At 48.0% G+C, this 22,194-nt stretch overlaps 1 protein-coding gene across 3 annotated transcripts in view; it reads right to left on the bottom strand.

The window, feature by feature from the left end:
• The window catches only part of miga1 (mitoguardin 1), a 59,647-nt gene extending 41,228 nt beyond the window's left edge, over positions 1-18,419 (bottom strand). For 2 of the 3 annotated variants that reach the window (XM_055641311.1, XM_055641309.1), the window contains exons 1-6: positions 18,283-18,419; positions 17,813-17,963; positions 15,256-15,469; positions 7,625-7,755; positions 4,924-5,053; positions 2,372-2,514 (exon numbers count right to left, since the gene is read on the bottom strand). In XM_055641311.1, the coding sequence (XP_055497286.1) occupies positions 2,372-2,514; positions 4,924-5,053; positions 7,625-7,755; positions 15,256-15,469; positions 17,813-17,920 (726 nt within the window). In that variant the 5' untranslated portion in view covers positions 17,921-17,963; positions 18,283-18,419. The remainder of the gene's footprint in view (positions 1-2,371; positions 2,515-4,923; positions 5,054-7,624; positions 7,756-15,255; positions 15,470-17,812; positions 17,964-18,282) is intronic. The other variant, XM_055641310.1, reaches the window with a different exon arrangement.
• Between the last annotated feature and the right edge of the window lie 3,775 nt (positions 18,420-22,194).

Here is a 22,194-nt window from a genome sequence, read left to right on the forward strand (position 1 = left end):
AGGCCCCCCCCCCCCCCACACTTCCTTCTTCTAAACTCCAGCGAGTACAGGCCCAGCGCCGTCAACCACTCATCATATGTTAACCCAATTATCCCTGGGGTCATTCTCGTAAACCTCCTCTGGACTCCCTCCAACACCAGCCAGCACATCCTTCCCCAGATAAGGGGCCCAAAACTGCTCCCAATACTCCAAATGCGGCCTGACCGGTTTGCAGGGCGTTGCGGATACACAAATCAATAAGAGCTTTTCCTAACCTCACAATTATGACTGCGTTTTATAAATACTTCGAATGTTGTAAAAGTGATTTGGAATATCCAGAGGCTGTCGAATAGAAACATCTTTATTTCTCTTTTAATGAATCATCTCTCTCGTAGATCATTTGATTTTATGATATTTAGGCACTGCTTATAAATATTTAAAACACAGCCTTCACAACCGCAGTGAAAACTCACTTGATTTAACTTATACTCACACAATATACCTCAGCCTTTGTTACGAACTCTTCCCAGGGAAGAGCAGGTAATTGTATCCAAAAGTTCTTTTCCATTCTTGTTAGTCATCCCCGCCTGACATTTATATATGTAAACATCCTTTCAGTTTCCAACATGCGCCAACTTCAATTTACCCATTAATTTGCCGCACAGCATCAAATGATCAGGGAGTTTAATGCCAAATTAAGCTTGAAACCACACACGTCTGGACACAGGAACATCTTCCTCCACCATTTTGTTTTAAATACAGCATGGAAACAGGCCCTTCCGCCCACCAAGTCCATGCCGACTATCGATCACCCATTCACACCGGAGTCACAGAGTGATACAGTATGAAAACAGGCCCTTCGGCCCAACTTGCCCACACTGGCCAACATGTCCCAACTGCACTAGTCCCACCTGCCTGCGCTTGGTCCATATCCCTCCAAACTGGTCCTATTCATGCACCTCTCTGACAGTTTCTTAAAAGTTGGGATAGTCCCAGCCTCAACTACTTCCTCTGGCAGCTCGTTCCATACACCCGCCCCCTTTGTGCGAAAATGTTACCCCTCGGATTCCTATTATCCTGTTATCACATTTTCCCACCCACTCCCTGCACACCAGGGGCAATTTACAGAGGGCCAATTAACCTATAAACCCGCATGGCTTTGGTGATGTGGGAGGAAACTGGAGCACCTGGAGGAAACCCACACTGTCACAGGGAGAGCGTGCAAACTCTGCACTGTCAGCCACTGAGGTCAGGATTGGAACCCGGGGTTTCTGGTGCTGTAAGGCAGCAGCTCTACCGCTGCGCTACTTTGCTGCCCTCAGTCAACCAATACTTTGTGCTTGGGAACGCATTCGACCCAACTTCTCCATGTTACCAAGGATGCCCCATTGACAATAGTCCCACCTGCCCAGGTTTGGTTCACATCCCTCCAAACAATTCCTATCCACATATCTGTCCAATTATCTTCCTATTACTTTGATATATAGTACCAGCCTCAGCTACCTTCTCTGGCAGCTCGTTCCATATACCAACCTTTTTCGCACAAAGGATTGTGAGTGTGGAATTCTCTGCCTCAGAGGGCGGTGGAGGCAGGTTCTCTGGATACTTTCAAGAGAGAGCTAGATAGGGCTCTTAAAGATAGCGGGGATATGGGAGAGAAGGCAGGAACGGGGTACTGATTGTGGATGATCAGCCATGATCACATTGAATGCCGGTGCTGGCTCGAAGGGCCGAATGGCCTACTCCTGCACCTATTGTCTTTTGACTATGTGGAAAAAGTTGCCCCTCAGGTTCCGATTAAATCTTTCCCACATGTCCTCTAGTTCCATGCAGATTAAACAGGGAGTGACTGGACTTTGTGAAAGGCACAGCAGTGTTGCAAGGTTGCGATAGACGGTGGCGCAGTGGTAGAGTTGCTGCTTTACAGCGCCAGAGGCCCGGATTCGATGCTGACTAAGGGTGCTGTCTGTGTGGAGTTGGCACGTTTTCCCCAGGTGCTCCAGTTTCCTCCCATGCTCCCAAAGTTGAGCAGCTTTGTAGGTTAATTGGCTTCGTTAAAATTGTGAATTGTCCCTAGTGTGCAGCATAGTTTAGTTTAGTTTAGAGATACAGCACGGAAACAGGCCCTTCGGCCTACCGACTGGCAATCCCCGCACATTAACATTACACACACACACACACACGGGACAATTTTACATTTACAACAAGCCAATAAACATACAGACCTGCCAGTGTACAGGGTGATTGCTGGTCGGCACGGATTCGGTGGGCCGAAGGGCCTGTTTCCGTGCAGTATCTCTGAACTGTGCAGCTCCACACTGCCTTAGTCTATATCTGGCAGTGGCCCTGATACACAGTGTTGGGCCTAGCAGGCAGCTTCGGCAAGACCTACCTCCACGGTTTCCTCGGCGATGGCGTCCCCTGCTCCCAGTTTGACGGCCGTGCAGCTGGCCTCCTCCTCCTCCTCCACCTGCCCACTGCGGAAGCTCAAGGCCTGCTCCCATCGCTGCAGAGCCTCTTCAAACAGCTCCATGCCTGACAGAGGTGCAGCAAGACATTAACCACAGGAGCAAACAGTGCAGAGAATGCAACAAGGACACTAAGGTAACCAAAGACAGAGAAGAGGGTGAAGGGCATTAGGTCACAAGTGACATTAGCAGAATTGGGCCATTCGGCCCATCAAGTCTATTCTGCCATTCAATCATGGCTGTTCTATCTTACCCTCTCAACCCCATTCTCCTGCCTTCTCCCCATAACCACAGACACCCGTACTAATCAAGGATCTATCTATCTTGGCCTTAAAAATATCCACTGACTTGGCCTCCACAGGCAAATAATTCCACAGATTCACCACCCTCTAACTAAAGAAATTCCTCATCTCCTTCCTAAATGAACGTCCTTTAATTCTGAGGCTATGATCTCTGATCCTATGTTCCCAATGTTGGGGGAGTCTAGAACCAGGGGCCACAGTCTAAGAATAAAGGGGAGGCCATCTAAAACTGAGATGAGAAAAAACGTTTTCACCCGCGGAGTTGTGAATGTGTGGAAGTCTCGGCCACAGAAGGCAGTAGAGGCCAATTCACTGGATGGATTTAAAAGAGAGTTAAATAGAGCTCTGGGGGCTAGCGGAATCAAAGGATATGGGGAAAAAGCAGGCACGGGTTACTGATAAGCGATTGTGGATGATCAGCCGGGCATCACAATGAATGGCGCTGATGCCTCGAAGGGCCAAATGGCCTCCTCCTGCACCTATTTTCTATGTTTCTATCCTAGACTCTCCAACTAGTGGGAACACCCTCTCCACATCCACTATATCCAAGCCTTTCACTATTCTTTATGTTTCAATGAGGTCCCCCCCCTCATTCTTCTAAACTCCATCGAGTACAGGCCCAGTGCTGTCAAACGCTCATCATATGTTAACCCACTCATTCCTGGGATCATCTGTGTAAACCTACTCTGGACCCTCTCCAGAGCCATGGTCTATATCTATATCCTTCCTCAGATATGGTGCCAAAAATTGCTCAAAACATTCCAAACGCGGCCTGACCAGCGCCTTATAAAGGCTCAGCATCCCTTATAGGAATCGCACCATCACAGGGTGAACTTGCATTTCTATAGCACACTGCAAAGCCAAACTAACGAACCTTCTCTTTGAAGTGGACACAAAAAATTTTGAGTTAAACCAATAAAAACAAACCAAAGAAATTCCTCAGATAGACACAAAAAGCTGGAGTAACTCAGCTGGTCAAACAGCATCGCTGAATGACCAATTCTAATTCCTTATCTCTAATTCCTCATCTCCGTTATAAAGGTAGGTGCTTTTATTCTGAAGCAATGGTCTCTAGATCTAGACTCTCCCACTAGTGGAAGCATCCTCTCTCCACATCCACTCTATCCAGGCCTTTCATTATTCGGTAAGTTTCAATGAGGTGCCCCCTTCTTCCTTCTAAACTCCAGCGAGTACAGGCCCAGTGCCGTAAAAAAACGCTCATCATATGTAAGCCCAATCATTCCTGGGATCATTCTCGTAAACCTCCTCTGGACCCTCTCCCCAATCTCAGCACATCCTTCCTCAGATATGGGGCCCAAAACTGCTCACAACTACTCCAAGTTTAAGTTCACATTTATTGTCATTAACCAATTAAGGTACAGTGAAATTTGAGTTACGCAAAATAAAATTTAACATTCCAAATGTGGCCTGACCAGATCCTTGTAACAGTGTGACCGGAATGTAGGAAGATTTGAGATATAGTGTGGAAACATAGGCCCTTCGGCCCACCAAGTCCATGCCGACCAGCGATCCTCCCACACCAACACTATCCTACATGCGCTAGGGACAACTTATAATTCTACCAAACCGATTAGGCTACAAACCTGTTCGTCTTTGGAGTGTGGGAGGAAACCAGAGCTCTCGGTGCAAACCCACACGCTCACGGGGAGAACGTACAAACTCCCTACTGACAGGGCACTTGGTCAGGATTGAACCCGGGTCCCTGGCGCTGTGAGGCAGCAACGACATTGCCATGCCACCATGTTGCCTGCATTGTCAAGTAGGGAACATTTGTGGGGAATGGGATTGCTCTGGAAATAGCATACAACGACTCAAGGGGGACAAAATGGCCCCTCTATGCCGCAAGGAAACATGAACTATTCATTCGATCCAGCATTCAGAATTATTGAAGAACATTATTGAAGGGCCACGACCCAAAATGTCACCCATTCCTTCTCTCCAGAGATGCTGCCTGTCCCGCTGAGTTAATCCAGCATTTTGTGTCTACCTTCGGTTTAAACCAGCACCTGCAGTTCCTTCCTACACATTCAGAATTATTTGCATGGCTGTAATCCCACAAGGTGCTACGCAAATGCAAGTCCTTTATTTCTAGAATTTCATCTCCCTCTCCAGTCTGTGGTTAGTTCCAGGTCCCCATCCTCCCAGTCGCTTACCCATCAGGTACAGGTTTTCTGGAGTTGTGACTGGCATGTTCACCAGGTTGATTTCATTGTCTTCTGCCACCTTGTCCCACAGGTTGGATCCGGCACACAGGCAGCTCTGGGAGGAGTTCACACTCTGTCCCTGGATACAAACGACAAGCTCACCGTGTCATCAATGGCTCCTTCAAGCAATGAACAACACAACATGCTTCCAAGGGAAAGTTCATAACTTCAAAAGTGATCGGAGGTGAATTAGTCCATACGACCCATCAAGTCTATCATGGCTAATCTATCTTTCCTTCTTAACCCCATTCCCCTGCTCCCCATAACCCCTGACACCCGTACTAATCAAGAAGGGTCCCAACCCTATGAATCGCTTCCTTAAAAATATCCATCGACTTGGCCTCCACAGCCTTCTGTGGCAATGAATTCCACAGATACTCTGACTAAAGAAATCCTTCCTGAGATATGGGGCCCAAAATTGCTCACAATACTGCAAATGCGGTCTGACCAGCACCTTATAGAGCCTCCCCCTGTCCCACTTAGGGAACATGAACGGAAACCTCTGGAGACTTTGCGCCCCACCCAAGGTTTCCGTGCGGTTTCCGTGCGGTTCCCGGAGGTTGCCAGAGGTTACAGGTAGTGGAAGCAGGTAGGGAGACTGACAAAAACCTCCGGGAACCGCACGGAAAACTTGGGTGGGGCACAAAGTCTCCAGAGGTTTCCGTTCACGTTTCCTAAGTGGGACAGGGGCATCAATTCAGCATTACATCTCTTTTTTTTTGTATTCTAGTCCTCTTGAAATAAATGCTAGCCTTCCTTACTAAAGTGATCATAGACTTACAGTGGCAACAGTAAGTCATTCACCCATACACTGATCCTTTAGACTTTAGATATACAACGCGGAAACAGGCCCTTCGGCCCACCAAGTCCGCACTGACCAGCGATCGCCCCATACACTAGCACGATCCCACTCGCTTGGGACAATTTATAATCTTGACCAAAGCCAATTAACTAAGTGGGAGTGGCCGGGGTGAGACTGTTCCTTAAATGTTCCCCATGTTGGGGGAGTCCAGAACCTGGGGTCGCAGTTTAAGAGTAAGGGGTAGGCCGTTTAGGACTGAGATGAGGAAAAACATTTTCTCCCAGAGTGTTGTGAATCTGTGGAATTCTCTGCCACAGAAGGCAGTGGAGGCCAATTCACTCGATGTATTCAAGAGAGAGTTAGATACAGTTATTAGGGCTAACAGAATCAAGGGATGTGGGGAGAAAGCAGGAACGGGATACTGATTCTGGATGATCAGCCATGATTGTATTGAATGGCGATGCTGGCTTGTCGGGCCGAATGGCCTGCTCCTGCACCTATTTTCTATGATTATGCTGGTGGCCTTGCCGAGGCCAACGCGAGGTGCAAACAGAGTTGATGGAAGGGAGTTTGTGTGATGGTCTGGGCTCTGGCGCTGTGAGGCAGCAATTTTCCGCTGCGCCACTGAGCTGCACCTACTTTCTGTCTCTCTGTGGTAAACCGGCAGATGCCGGTGTCTACAGAGACGTGGCTTGCTACTGTCAAAAAATAAATTGCGTAGCTTTAAGAAGACAGCAAGGGATGGGGTTAGGTAGAGTGCCTAGAAATGTTTAAAGTCCTCTTCAGGTGTTATAATAATTCTGCCCTTTAAAGAAGGTTGAAACTGAGCTAGTGTAAATGGCACGCACTGTAGTCTACTTTGTTTAAGAAAGAGCTGCAGATGCTGGAAAAATCGAAGGTAGACAAAAATGCTGGAGAAACTCAGCGGGTGAGGCAGCATCTATGGTGCGACGGAATAGGCGACGTTTCGGGTCAGCCATGATCACATTGAATGGCGGTGCAGGCTCGAAGGGCCGAATGGCCTACTCCTGCACCTATTTTCTATGTTTCTATGAGACCCTTCTTCAGACTGATGTCGGGGGTATGAACACAAACAAATTTCAGGTAGTCCCTGCTTTCTCCCTCCTTCCCCACCCCTTCCCAGCTCTCCCACAGCCTGCTGTCTCCGCCTCTTCCTTTCTTCTTCCTGCCCCCCCCACCGCCACATCAGTCTGAGGAAGGGTCTCAACCCGAAACATCACCTAACCCTTCACTCCATAGATGCTGCCTCACCCGCTGAGTTTCTCCAGCTTTTTTGTCTACCTGCAGTCTACTTCAGTCAGATTCTGTTCTCTGTTGTCAAAGGACAAATGGCAATCATAAAACAATAGAATAAGGTCGAAAGGGTAACAGGACATTTGCTTCTCTGTAACGGGGTGGAATTGGGCCGTGTTTAATCTGCTGTGTCTTTCAGGGTGAGGTGCATGATTTATAATGGTCATTAGACCATTTGGAAGAAGGACAAATGCTTGAAGGGCTTGTCCCACTTGGCGATTTTTTCGGCAACTGCCGGCATAAATGCTGACGTACCAGGTCACTGAAAAACCTGCGATGTGATGATTTATGACACGTGGTGCTTTTTAAAGTGCCGCAGCATTTTTTTTTTTGCCCTTTAGTGCCTGCTGCAGTGCCTGCTGCAGTAAACACACCAAAGGAAATGTATATAAGGAGCAGATCAATCTTTGTTTGTCAGGCAATCTCTGCTAGATTGCTCCCAGTATCACTGTAATTTGGCGCTCTTGAATAAAGTCTCGCTGATCTGGACCGATCTTTGAGCTGAGCTTTAAAGTTTTCTTTAACACTACTCACCGAGGCCAGACTCTGGACAGAGCCGGAGTACCTGCTGAGCAGCCCGGCGGACGGATACGTGTTGTTAGAGTGAGAACCCTTCGACTGCAAGGACAGGCTCAGGTTCTGCCGACTGCTGGCGCAACTCGAACCTGCAAAGACACGTCGCAAACCTGTAACCACACCATCGCCACGTCCACCATCGCCACGTCCAGACACTTAACTCGGTCAGGCATAGAAGAACAAAGATGGACGCCAAATGCTGGAGTAACTCAGCAGGTCAGGCAACATCTTTGGGGAAATGGGGAGGTGACATTTAGGGGTCGTGACCTTTCTCCCGGTTGGAAGAACGATGGGGGGGGGAGGGGGGGGACCACATTGAAACTTACCGAACTGTGAAAGATCTGGATAGAGTGGATGCGGAGAGTGTGTTTCCACTAGTGGGGGAGTCTAGGAACAGAGGCCACAGCCTCAGAGTAAAAGGGCGTACCTTACATAGAAACATAGAAAATAGGTGAAGGAGTAGGCCATTCGGCCCATTGAGCCTGCACCGCCATTCGATATGATCATGGCTGATCATCCAACTCAGTATCCCGCACCTGCCTTCTCTCCATACCCCCTGATCCCCTTAGCCACAAGGGCCACATCTAACTCCCTCTTAAATATAGCCAATTAACTGGCCTCAACTACCTTCTGTGGCAGATGAGGCCAGTTCAGAAAGGAGATGAGGAGGAATTTGTTTAGTCAGAGGGAGGTGTATCTGTGGAATCCATTGCCACAGACAGCAGAGGGGGGGGCAAGTCAATGAGTATTTTTTAAGGCGGAGATTGACATATTCTCGATTAGTAAGAGTGTCAGGGGTTAGGAGGAGAAGGCAGGAGAATGGAGCTGATTGGGAAAGATAAATCAGCCATGATTGAACGGCGGAGTAGACTTGATGGGCCGAATGGCCTAATTCTGCTCCTATGACTGATGAATTTATTCATACTCTCCAAAGATGCTGCTTGACCTGCTGAGTTACTCTGGCTCTTTGCATCCTTTTTGTGTATTAAACAGCAACTGCAGTTCTTTGTTTATTCAGAGAACATTGGGTTTTGGTTCTGAGGTGACAATTCCCCATCACAGCCAAAACACAGGACACTGAGAGAGTGTGGTCACCTCAATAGCACTCTGATGGGCCTCTCATGAGATCACTGCTCCATCTGTGCCATTGTCAGTGTCCCCTGCCCAACCACATTGACAACATAGACGGTAGCTTTATTCAGGTCGGGGGGGGGTGGGAGTTCCACCCCGTCACGGGCACCATTTAATCCCGTGCTACCTGCTCCATGGTCAGATAGTCGGTGACTAAACCGTCTCCCCCACCTGGTTTGCCAGGTGAGGAGGGGGCTGTGGACCCCCAGCAGGACCAAAAACAAGACCTGTCAAAGGGCGGATGAGCTCCTAGCGAGCCAACGGCCATCCACACTTCAGTAGAAGTTGCGATCACTGTCATGCATAGCACTATAAGGATTGCCCGTCGGAAACCAGCACCACTGCGTCGCTAATGTTTTCAATTATATATATAATATATAACAAAACCCATTCTGACTCAGTAATTCTGCAAATCTAGCCATTGCTCAACAAAACTACGTTAACCCATCAATAGCGGCACTTTAGTACGGTGGTAGAATTGCTGCCGTTCAACGCCTGACACCCGGGTTCCACCCTCACCACGGGTGCTACCTACACCCAGTTTGAACTTTCTTTCTGTGGGGCAGTGTGGGTTTTCCCCGGATGTTCCGGCTTCCATCCACATCCCACAGACGTACAGGTTTGTAGGTTAATTGGCTTCGGTACAGATTGTAAATTGTCCCTGCTGCGATAGCACTAGTGAGTGGGGGGTCGCTGTTCGGCATGTACTCATTGGGCTGAAGGGCCTGTTTCCCAAAACTGGACAAATTTAAAATGTTTCACTTGTCAAACTTGGGAGACTGCGGGTGAAAAGCCCTCCGTTGATTGCCAAAACAAAACATACTCCTGCGTCTATTGTCTATTATAAGAGTGTCAAAGGTTGCTGGGAGAAGACGGGAGAATGGGATTGATATGGAAGGTAGATCAGCCGTGATTGAATGGCGGAGTAGACTGAATGGGCCGAATAGCCTAGTTCTGCTTCTAGAACTCGTGAAATATAGCCATTGCACAAGAAACTGCACTAACCCATCAAAACATTTCACTTTTCAAATTACAGGTGAAAATGCCTCCACTGGTTGCAAAAGGAAAATGAAGAATTTCTTTAGCAAGACGCCAGTGAATCTGTGGATTTCATTTGTTTTGTTTAGTTTAAAGACACAGGCCCTTCAGCCCACCGAGTCCGTACCGACCAGTGATCCACGCACATTAACACTACCCTACACACACTAGGTACTACGTCTTTGGAGTGTGGGAGGAAAGCGAAGATCTCGGAGAAAATCCATGCGGTCACGGGGAGAAGGTACAAACTCCGAGCAGACAGCACCCCATAGCCAGGATTGAACCCGGGTTTCCGGCGCTGCAAGCGCTGTAAAGCAGCAACTCTACCGCTGCACCACCGTACCGTACCGTAGATCAACAGAAAGTATAAAAATTGGAGGCTATAGTTCTTTGTGTCTTGACTTTAGTATTTAGAGATACAGCGCAGAAACAGGCCCTTCGGGCCGCCAAGTCCACGCCGACCAGCCATCACCGCACAACACTCGCACCATCCTACACACTCGGGAGAACTGACAGAAGTCAACTAACCTACAAACCTATACATCGTTGGAGCGAGGGAGAAAACCAGAGCACCTGGAGAAAACCCACGTGGTCACAGGAAGAACTTACAAACCACACACACACACGGTCAGAGGTGGGCATGTGGCGAGTCCTTTGGTAGAGAATCTGTGGCTCAGGTTCCCTGCCACAGAGGGCAGTGGAGGCCAAGTCACTGGATAGATTTAAGAGAGAGTTAGATGGAGCTCTTGGGGCTAGTGGAATCAAGGGATATGGGGAGAAGGCTGGCACGGGTTATTGATTGGGAACGATCAGCTATGATCACCATGAATGGTGGTGCTGGCTCGAAGGGTCGAATGGCCTCCTCCTGCGCCTATTTTCTATGTTTCTATGTTTCAAGTATAAGGGGCTTCAAGCCCCTTGACCTTCCTTGACTCTCAACAGAAGGGCTAGAATTGATCTGCATTAAGTGCCATATGCCGGTGACAGCAATGAGCCTCCCCAGGGATTATTAATGGCTGGACTAGCAAGTAGTTTTAGGAGAGGAACCGACCATTTGTTTCCAACAGGTCTGATGGTCACATCACTCCCTCCTCCCCAATTTATATTCCCTTCTCCTCTCGTTACTGTCTTCTCACTCTGGACACAGAGCAAACTGCTTCCTCCACTGCCACTTGATTCAGCTCAGTTTAGTTTATTAACGGCTAATGGAATCAAAGGATATGGAGAAAGCAGGAAAAGACTACTGATTTTGGATGGTAGACAAAAATGCTGGAGAAACTCAGCGGATGAGGCAGCATCTACGAAGGAATAGGTGACGTTTCGGGTCGAGACCCTTCTTCAGACTGGATCAGCCATGATCATATTGAATGGCGGTGCTGGCTCAAAGGGCCGAATGGCCTACTCCTGCACCTATTTTTCTATATTTCTATTGTCAGGTGTACTGAGGTGCAGTGAAAAGCTTTTGTTGCGTGCTAACCAGTCAGCAGAAAGACAGTACAAGATTGTAATCAATGCATTTACAGTGTGAAGATACTGTATATGACAAGGGAGTAACGTTTAGTGCAAGGTAAAGCCAGCAAAGTCCGATCAAGGATAGCCTGAGGATCATCAAAGAGGTAGATAGTAGTTCAGCACTGCTCTCTGGTTGTGGTAGGATGATTCAATGGCCTGATAACAACTGGGAAGAAACTGTCCCTGAATCTGGCGGTGTGCATTATTTTCTCTGGTGGCTTGAAGTTAAATTGATCCGATCAACCAGAACATGATCCATATGTCTCTATTCCTTGTACTTCCGTGTGTCTGTCTACAAGCCCCTGCAACGCCTCTGCCTCCAGACCCCCAATATACTCGGTGTGAAAAATACTTGCCCCACTGAACTTTCCCCCTCTCACCTTACAGATATGTCCTCCAGTGTTGGACATCTCTACCCTGGGAGAGTGGTTCTGACCGCCTACCTATCTCTGCCTCTCAGAATTTTATATACCTCTATCAAGTCTTCCCTCAACCTCCGGCGTTCCAGAGCAAACAATCCCAAGTCTATCCAACCTCTCCCTGTAGCCGAAACCCTCTAATCCAGGCGGCATGTTTGGAAACCTCCTCTGCACCCTCTCCAAAGCCTCCACATCTTCCCTGACATGGGGTGACCAGAACAACAGGCATTAAACGTTAAACCAAGGTTCTAACTGGGCTGGGCTATGACAATAGACAATAGGTGTAGGAGTAGGCCATTCGGCCCTTCGAGCCAGCACTGCCATTCAATGTGATCATGGCTGAACATCCACAATCAGTACCCCGTTCCTGCCTTCTTCCCATATCCCCTGACTCCGCTATCTTTAAGAGCCCTATCTAGCTCTCTCTTGAAAGTATCCAGAAAACCTGCCTCCACCGCCCTCTGAGGCAGAGAATTCCACAGACTCACCACTGTCTGTGAGAAAAAGAGTTTGCTCGTCTCCGTTCTAAATGGCTTACTCCTTATTCTTAAACTGTGGCCCCTGGTTCTGGATTCTTAAACTGTGGCCCCTGGTTCTGGATTCTTAAACTGTGGCCCCTGGTTCTGGAGAAACTGCTGGGAATATTTTGAACATCTAGCTGGTGACTCCAGTAGGATGGTTAGAGAGCACAATCTGATTAGTTTCTTCCCAGCTGTTATCAGGTAACATTGAGGACTTTTGAATTATTTTTCATCAGACTTTATCTTAGACAATAGACAATAGGTGCAGGAGTAGGCCATTCGGCCCTTTAAGCCAGCACCGCCATTCAATGTGATCAGTACCCCGTTCCTGCCTTCTCCTACAATGTACAAATTCTGGCATTTTACTATAATCAAATGACAATGACCACACTTCCAAAGTACGTTGCTAGTCAGACCGCATCTTGGTTTAATTTAGAGATACAGCATGAAACCAGGTCCTTTAGCCCACTAAGTCCACTCCAACTTTCTCTGGAGTATGTGGCTTGATAACGTTTCAGGTTGGGAACTCTTCCTCAAACACTTCAGTCTGAAGAAGGATCCTGATGAGAAACAGACGATGCCGCCTGACCCACTGAAATCCTCCAGCACTTTGTTTTGATTAGTTTAGAGATACAACGTGGAAACAGGCCTTTCGGCCCACCGAGTCCATGCCGACCAGCGATCACCAGTACACCAGTTCGATCCCACACACTCGGGACAATGTACAGAAGCCAAATAACCTATAGACCTGCACATCTTTGGAGTGTGGGAGGAAACCGGGGCACCTGGAGAAAACCCATGCGGTCACAGGGAGAATGTACACACTCCGTGCAGACAGCACCCAGAGGTCAGGATCGAACCCGGGTCTCTGACGCTGTAAGGCAGCAACTCTACCGCTACCCTTTGTGTTTTACTCAAATCCTCAGCACCGTTGTATTTCCGAAAAAAAACTTTTATTGGTTGCAAATCACTTGGGGGCTGCCCGATGTTTACTGCGGAATACAAGCATAAGTGCTTTCTTTTTTCAGCCACTAATTGAGGCACTTGGGCAGTGCATACGTTTCACAATCTGCTCTCTAAGCATGAATAATTGAATTTCAGAAAGAAGAGCCTCGTGAATGCGTGCAAATGCCCTCGCACTGGATTTATTGTGGTGCTCAAGTGAAGCTTCAGTCAGGCACAAATGAATAGATGAACGCTGTGTGTAGCAAAGTACTGCAGATGCTGGAACACACCAAAAATAGACACAAAATGCTGGAGTAGCTCAGCGGGAAAGGCAGCATCTCCGGATAGAGGGAATAGGTAGCGTCGCCCAATCCTTCTACCCAGAGATAGGCAATAGATAATAGACAATAGGTGCAGGAGTAGGCCATTCAGTCCTTCAAGCCCACACCGCCATTCAATGTGATCACGGCTGATCATCCCCAATCAGTACCCCATTCCTGCCTTCTCCCCATATCCCGACTCTGCTATAATCAAGAGCCCTATCTAGCTCTCTCTTGAAAGTATCCAGAGAACCGACCTCCACCGCCCTCTGAGGCAGAGAATTCCATGGGCTCACAACTCTCTGTGTGAAAAAGTGTTTCGTCATCTCCGTTCTCAATGGCTGTCCCGCTGAGTTATCCCAGCATTTTGTGTCCATAATGGATGAATGCTGATCTCTTAAACTGTGTACAGTTTTGGTCTCCTAATTCAAGGAAGGACATCCTTGTGATTGAGGCAGTGCAGCGTAGGTTCACGAGATTGATCCCTGGGATGGCGGGACTGTCTTACGAGGAAAGATTGAAAAGACTAGGCTTGTATTCACTGGAGTTTAGAAGGATGAGGGGGTGGATCTTATAGAAACATATAAAATTATAAAAGGACTGGACAAGCTAGATGCAGGATTGTTTTTCACAATGTTGGGCGAGTCCAGAACCAGGGGCCACAGTCTTAGAATAAAGGGGAGGTCATTTAAGACTGAGGTGAGAAAAAACATTTTCACCCAGAGAGTTGTGAATTTATGGAATTCCCTGCCACAGAGGGCAGTGGAGGCCAAATCACTGGATGGATTTATGAGAGAGTTAGATAGAGCTCTAGGGGCTAGTGGAGTCAAGGGATATGGGGAGAAGGCAGGCACAGGTTATTGATAGGGGACGATCAGCCATGATCACAATGAATGGCGGTGCTGGCTCGAAGGGCCGAATGGCCTCTCCTGCACCTATCGTCTATGTTAAACCGTGGCAAAGCAAAACTGATCCACAGTTGCAATGAGTTACTTTGTTGAAATTGCAGATAGCATTTCCATTTTGGCAAATCCCACTCAAGAAGAAACATCAGCCTTATTAATCAAGAAGAAGTCCCGACCCTAAACTTCACCTATTCCTTTTTCTCCAGAGATGCTGCCTGACCCGCTGAGTTACTCCAGCACTTTGTGTCCATCTCCCACAATGCACCCGCGTTTTAACAAGTGTCAGAGGGAAATTAAGGATGGATAATAAAATGCTGTGAAATGAATAGAAAACCAGATAAAACATGGGCTTTCTTTTTCCCTTTTCAACACTGATATATGGCAAGAAAACATTACCAAACTCAGAAATTATCTGTGACCCATGATGGATTGAATGGAGAATGAACAAGGATCAACAAAAGGAAAGGGGAGGCACGGTGGGGCAGCGGTAGAGTTGCTGCCTCACAGTGCCAGAGACCCGGGTTCCATCCTGACCACGGGTGCTGTCTGTACGAAGTTTCTACGTTCTCCCCTTGACCTGCGTGGGTTTTCTCCAGTTTCCTCCCACACTCCAAAGACGTACAGGTTTCTAGGTTAATTGGCTTTGCTAAAAATCGTAACTTGTCCCCGGTGTGTGTGGGATAGTACTAGTGTACAGTGTGATCGCTGGTCGGCGCGGACTCGGTGAGCAGAAGGGCCCGTTCCCGCTCTGTATCTCCAAACTAAAACTTAGCAAAAAAGAAAAATGCCCCCTCTTGCCTTTCTCCGATGCTGCCGTCCTGGAAAAGTCTGGAATAAAGAGTTCCTGCTCCCATGGCATCTGCAACTTCACCACCTCCTGCACGTCCTCTTCCTCGTCTTCCTGCTTCTTCTTCCCGCGCTTTCGTTTCAACTGATGGGCCAAAATGGCGAAGGATGTCGCCCCCACCACAGAGATCAGGAAGAGTTTCCTCACCAGAGGGGAGAGTTTTACCTAACGCAGGCGGGAAGGAAGGGAACAAACATAGGGGCTTTACTGGCGGAGTGTTTCAACAAGGTCATCTTTTGATCTCACTTCGAAGCAATAGGGACATACAGCACGGACACAACTTGCCCAACGCCGACCAACATGCCCCATCGACACTGGTCCCACCTGCCTGCGTTTGGCCCATATCCCTCGAAACCTATCCAAGTACCAGTCAGAATGATTTTTAAACATTGCGATAGTACCTGCCTCAACTGGAAGCTTAATCCATACACCCATCTCCCCCTGGTTTAAAAACATTGCCCCTGTGGTTAAATCTTCCCCCCCCCCCCCCTCACCTTAAACCCGTGGTGTCGTCTGGTTCTTGATTCCCCAACTCTTGGTAAATGGCAAGCTCTGTTGTTCTAATTTTTCATACCTTCTAGGAGCAGGATAAGGCAATTTGGTCCATCAAGCCTACTCCGACATTCAATCCTGGCTGATCTATCTTTCCCACCCATCCCCATTCTCCTGCCTTCGCCCCATAATCCCCAACACCCTGTGTAGGAAATCCCTGGTTTAAATCGAAGGTAGACACAAAAAGCTGGAGTAACTTCAGTCTGAAGAAGGGTCTCAACCCGAAACGTCACCCATTCCTTCTTTCCAGAGACGCTGCCTGTCCCGCTGAGTTACTCCAGCTTTTTGTGTCTGCTCCCGACACCCTTACTAATCAAAAATCTGGACATCTCCGCTTTTAAAACATCCGATGACTCGGCCTCCTCAGCCATTCGTAGCAATGAATTCCACAGATTCACCACCCACTGACCAAAGAAATACCTCATCTCCTTTCTAAAGGTACGTCCTTTAATTGTGAGGTTGTGCCCTTTGATCCTAGACTCTCACACTAGTGGAAACATCCCATCCCCACACTATCCAGGCCTTTACTATTCGGTTAATTTCCAGGGCCTTTCACTATTCGGCTTAATTCATGCATCCTACTGTAGTAAACCTGCTCGGGACCCCAAGCTGCAGATTGAAAGGGGGGAATTCTCTTGTGAAAGGATATTAACTTGCGATACACCAATCCAATCCTAATAAGTTGCTCCCAAGCTGCAGATGGAAAGGGGGGTCCCAGGATATTAACTTGGAAATAATGAAGGCAAATATTTTAGATCATTTAAGACATAGGAGCGGAATTAGGCCATTCAGCCCATCGAGTCTGCTCTGCCATTCGGTCATGGCTGATCTATCGATCTTTCCATAGATGCTGCCTCACCCGCTGAGCTTCTCCAGCATTTTTTGTCTACCTTCTATCTTTCAACCTCATTCTCCTGCAGATAGGCACAAAATGCTGGAGTAACTCTGATGGATCAGGCAGCATTCCTAGAGAAAAGGAATAGGTGACGTTTCGGGTCGGGACCCTTCTTCAAACTGATTTTTTTTCTCCCCAGATGCTGCCTGGCCTGCTGAGTTACTCCATCACTTTGGTCTATCTTTGCTATGGACCAATATCTGCAGTTCTTTGTTTCTGCAAAAAAACCTCTGAAGAGTCTGAAGAAGGGTCTTGACCTGAAACATCACCTATTCCTGTCAGGATGGGATGGGGTTTTGACCCGAAACACCACCCATTCCTTTTCTCCAGAGATGCTGCCTGACCTGCTGAGTTACTCCAGCACTTTGTGACTATCTTCAGACAAAGGGATATAGATGGACATGGATAAGGGGGGGGGGGGAGAGAGAGAGACAGGACTATGGGAGAAATGGGGGTGCATCCAAGTGAGGCACAGGGAAGGGGGGGGGGGACGGAGAGGAAGGGTCAGAATAATGGCCCTGATCCAAATCATCACCTATCCATGTCTTCCAGCTGCTGCCTGGCCTGCTGAGTTACTCCAGCACTTTGTGGGTTTTTTTGCAAACCTGCATCTGCAGTTCTTCGTGTCCCCATGAAAGTTGTGTAAGGAACACCAGATGCTGGTTTACACCGATGATAGACACACAATGCTGGGGAGACTCAGCGGGACAGGCAGCATCTCTGGAGAGAAGGAATGAGGGAGAGGAGGACTTCTTCAAAGTAGTCTGAAGAAGGGTCTCGACCTGAAATGTTGCCCATTCCTTCTGAGCTGCCCCATTCCTTTCCTCCCTTCCTTCCTGCTGAGTTATTCCAGCATTTTGTGTTTTATCTCCAATGGATGTCCTTGGTTGCAAATTACACCTTCTATGCAAACTAACAGCCCCAGAGTGTCGGCATGGCCTTACAATTCCTAAAAACCACTCAGCTAGAAAGAAGTCTGATGTACGGATTACCCCTGACAGAGGGAGGCGGGCAATTTCACTGGCTCCAGACACACGAGCCGGTAGCCGAGGTGAACTTACCTCTGGCAGGGAGTTGTACAAATTCAAGGGCACATCAAACGCCCGCCGCGCAAGGTCCCTCAAAGTGTGCCGTCCATTGTTAATGGTTTCCTTGGATAAATCTTGCATATCTTCTATTTTCCATCCCCTTCCAACCTACCAGCGGACCTATCTATCGAATTGCAATTAGTCAGATGCAAAGCACAGGCGTTAGTCGTTCAATTGCATGCTTTTTAAAAACGGTCGGGTAATTCTTGCACTGACCTCATTCACAATTGTCAATATCACTATGAAACCTAACTATTTGCAAGCAGATATTATTGATGCATTTATGTTTTATAACCTTGGTACTGCTTCTCCCTGAACATAAAATATAGGTTAAAGATTTAAATGGTTTTGTTTCCTGCTTGCAAAGATTTGCAAATATCAATCGTCACAATGTTCCCCCAGACGCATTAATGCACCAGGCTGGCTACCATCAATATACATACCAGCGTCTCTCCAGCGTGTATAAACCACAGGAATGGGAGGTGGAGAGTGTGTTTCTCGTTGCCTTGTGACTGCGTGTGAGCTGAGAGAGACGTGGGCAAGGTTTGCGGCGAGGGGAGGAGAGAAGAGGAGAGGGGGCGCGTTGCAAGAGATGAAGGCAATGTGAGAGAGGTGGACTCCGCCTGCAGAATGAATGAAGAAGGTTGGACTGGAGGAGGCCTCGCCACTTCCTGCTTCAGCAGACATTCCCAGCTGCAGAGCTGCGGTGTGGGGGAAGAACTACAGGCGCTGGTTTAAAAACCACACAAAAAAAAGCTGGAGCAACTCAGCGGGTCAGGCAGCCACCTCTGGAGAAAAGGGGCAGGTGACACTTCGGGTCGAGACCCTTCTTCGTACTGACAGTCAGGGAAGAGGGAAACGAGAGGTAGAGACTGATTACAGGACAAATGAATAGAAGATATGCAAAAGGTAACAATGGTCGAGGAAAGGTGGAGCCCACAATGGTCTATTGTTGGCTGTGGGGTGGGTGATAACTAGTTATACATACAGTGAAACTCAGCAAGAGGACAGGGAAACTAGTACGGTGACAAGTCAGTTCAGCAAACAGATAATACATAGAATCGATAAGGCACGTAGGTGGAACGCAAGATTAGAAACTTAGAAACCAGGTGCAGGAGGAGGCCATTTGGCCCTTCGAGCCAGCACCACCATTCATTGTGATCATGGCTGATTGTCCCCCATCAATAACCTGGGCCTGCCTTCTCCCCATATCCCTTGACTCCACTAGCCCCTAGAGCTCTATCTAACTATCTATTAAATCCATCCAGGGATTTGGCCTCCACTGTCCTCTGTGGCAGGGAATTCCACAAATTCACAACTCTCTGGGTAAAAACGTTTTTTCTCACCTCAGTCTTAAATGACCTCCCCTTTATTCTAAGACTATGGCCCCTGGTTCTGGACTCGCCACACATTGGGAACATTTTTTTTCCTGCATCTAGCTTGTCCAGCCCTTTTATAATTTTATAAGTTTCTATACGATCCCCCCTCATCCTTCTAAACTCCAGTGGATACAAGCCTAGTTTTTTCAATCTCTGGAGAAAAGGAATAGGTCACGTTCTGGGTCAGGACCCATCCTAATACCAATTGCCCCAAAAGCACCAGTCACAACTCGAAGCGTCACCCACCCATGTTCTCCAGAGACGCCAGCCGATCCACCATTTCACTACTGTACTCCGTGGCTTTTTTGCTGGAATTGCTCGGTGGGCCGGGCAGCATCTCTGGAGATCATGGGTGGGTGACGCCTAGTGTCAGGACTGTCCTGTCAGGATCGATTTGTCCCGAGTCAGGGGATATGGGGAGAAGGCAGGAACGGGGTACTGATCAGCCATGATCACATTGAATGGCGCTGCTGGCTCGAAGGGCCGAATGGCCTGCTCCTGCACCCAGGAAGTCACTGCAACGGGTGGTGAAAACCCCTCAGCACATCATCGGTGCCCCGCTCCCTGCCATGGATGCCCTCCACCGAAAATGGTGTCTGAGACGGGCCGGGAAAATCATCAAGGACCCCTCTCACCCTAACCATGGACTGTTTGCTCTCCTCCCATCAGGGAGGCGATACAGGAGCCTCAGGTCTCGCACAAGCAGGCTGATGAACAGCTTTTTCAACAACACCATTACACTGTTGAACTCGGAGTCCCGACGCTAGCCATCCTTAGACTCTCCCACTTGTATACAGTTATCTGCCTATGTATCAGTTTTAATTCATCCACAATCCACACATTGTTAACCGATATTTGATTTTTTTTTTTTTTTTTAACTTTTATTGAATGCCAACTTTGTATTTTTATTTTTACTTCTACTATCTTGCACTATGACTATGACCAGACGCTAAACTGCATTTCGTTGTACCTATACTTGTATTTGTGCAATGACAATAAAGTTGAATTGAATTGAATATTGTCTATTGTCTGTTGACTCAAAAGGTCACCCATACACATTGGGGGCAATTTACAGAGGAGAATTAACCTACAAACCTGCACCTCTTTGGGATGTGGGAGGAAACAAGAGCGTCCGGTGGGGAAACCCACACAGCTTAGTTTATCATCATGTGTACCAAAGTACAGGAAATGTTTTTTGTTGTGTGGGCTTCTGAACGGTCCTTCCATAAGCTATGATACTGTGTCATTTGGTGCACGGTGGCGCAGCGGTAGAGTTGCTGCCTTACAGCGCTTGCAGTGCCAGAGACCCGGGGTCGATCCCGACTACGGGTGCTGCCTGTACGGAGTTTGTACTTTCTCCCCGTGACCTTCGTAGGTTTTCTCTGAGATCTTCGGTTTCCTCCCACACTCCAAAGACGTAAAGACTTGTAGGTTAATTGGCTTGGTGTATGTATAAAATTGGCCCTCGTGTGTGTCGGATAGTGTCAATGTGCGGGGTGATCGCTAGTCGGCGCGGACTCAGTGGGCTGAAGTGCATGTTTCCGCGCTGTATCTCTAAACTAAACTAAATTTAAATAAACCCTTGCCTCCAGAGACGCTGTCCGACCCGCTGAGCCATCCCAGTACATTGTGTCCAAACCTGTAAACCAGCATCTGCAGTTCCACAACCAGAGAACAGTCCTGATTTGCTATCAACCTCATTTTCACTGCACCTCGTGTCTAAGCCTAAGTGTCTATGATGCTACTGTGTACAGGGTTTTTCATTGTACCTGCACCTACCTCACTGCACTTGTGCATGTGGCACCAAACTGAACCTGATTGAATTGGCTTTTTCACCGTCTGCCCAAAACCCTCACGTGTAGGAGGGAACTGCAGATGCTGGTTTACGCCGAAGTTAGACACAAAATGCTGGAGTAACTCGGCGGGACGGGCAGCCTCTGTATGGCATTGCACTGCTGGGTTAGTGCCAGTTTCCCAGCCCAATACCGTGGCCAAATGCAAATTGGAGGAACAGCATCTCATATTTTACTTGGGCAGCTTACAGCCCAGTGGTATGAATATTGATTTCTCTAACTTCAAGTAACCCTAGCAGCCCCTCTCTCTCCGTCCCTCCCGCACCAGAGCCGTCGCACTAGTTTCACTGTTGTCCTGTTGAGTTTCACTGTCTGTATAACTCATTCTCACCTCTGCATGCAAGAGGCACTTGGGACAATTTATGATTTTACCAAAGCCGATTAACACTAAACCTGTAGGTCTTTGGAGTGCCGGAGGGATTCGGAGCACCCGGGGAAAGCCCGCGTGGTCACAAGGAGAACAAATTCTTGATTAGAACGGGTGTCGAGGGTTATGGGGAGAAGGCTGGAAAATGGGATTTACATAGAAAAAACGTAGAAAAATAGGTGCGTCTGTCCCTGCCTCACCCGTCCCGACGTAGTGCAGCCCATGGAGTGCAGCAGCAGCGCCTCACCTGTGGCCACGTCGGTCGGCAGCCCGGCCAGCTGTCCCTTCGAGCCAGCACCACCATTCAATATGATCATGGCTGATCATCTAAAATCAGTACCCCGTTCCTGCTTTTTTTCGCAAATCCCTTGATTCTGTTAGCCCTCAGAGCCAAAATCCAACTCTTTAACCATATAACCACATAACCATATAACAATTACAGCACGGAAACAGGCCATCTCGACCCTTCTAGTCCGTGCCGAACACATAATCTCCCCTAGTCCCATATACCTGCGTTCAGACCATAACCCTCCATTCCCTTCCCATCCATATAACTATCCAATTTATTTTTAAATGATAAAAACGAACCTGCCTCCACCACTTTCACTGGAAGCTCATTCCACACAGCTACCACTCTTTGAGTAAAGAAGTTGCCCCTCATGTTACCCCTAAACTTCAGTCCCTTAATTCTCAAGTCATGTCCCCTTGTTTGAATCTTCCCTACTCTCAGTGGGAAAAGCTTTTCCACGTCAACTC

The sequence above is a fragment of the Leucoraja erinacea genome, chromosome 10 (genome assembly GCF_028641065.1).
Source record: "Leucoraja erinacea ecotype New England chromosome 10, Leri_hhj_1, whole genome shotgun sequence".
In the NCBI taxonomy this organism is placed as follows: domain Eukaryota; kingdom Metazoa; phylum Chordata; class Chondrichthyes; order Rajiformes; family Rajidae; genus Leucoraja; species Leucoraja erinaceus.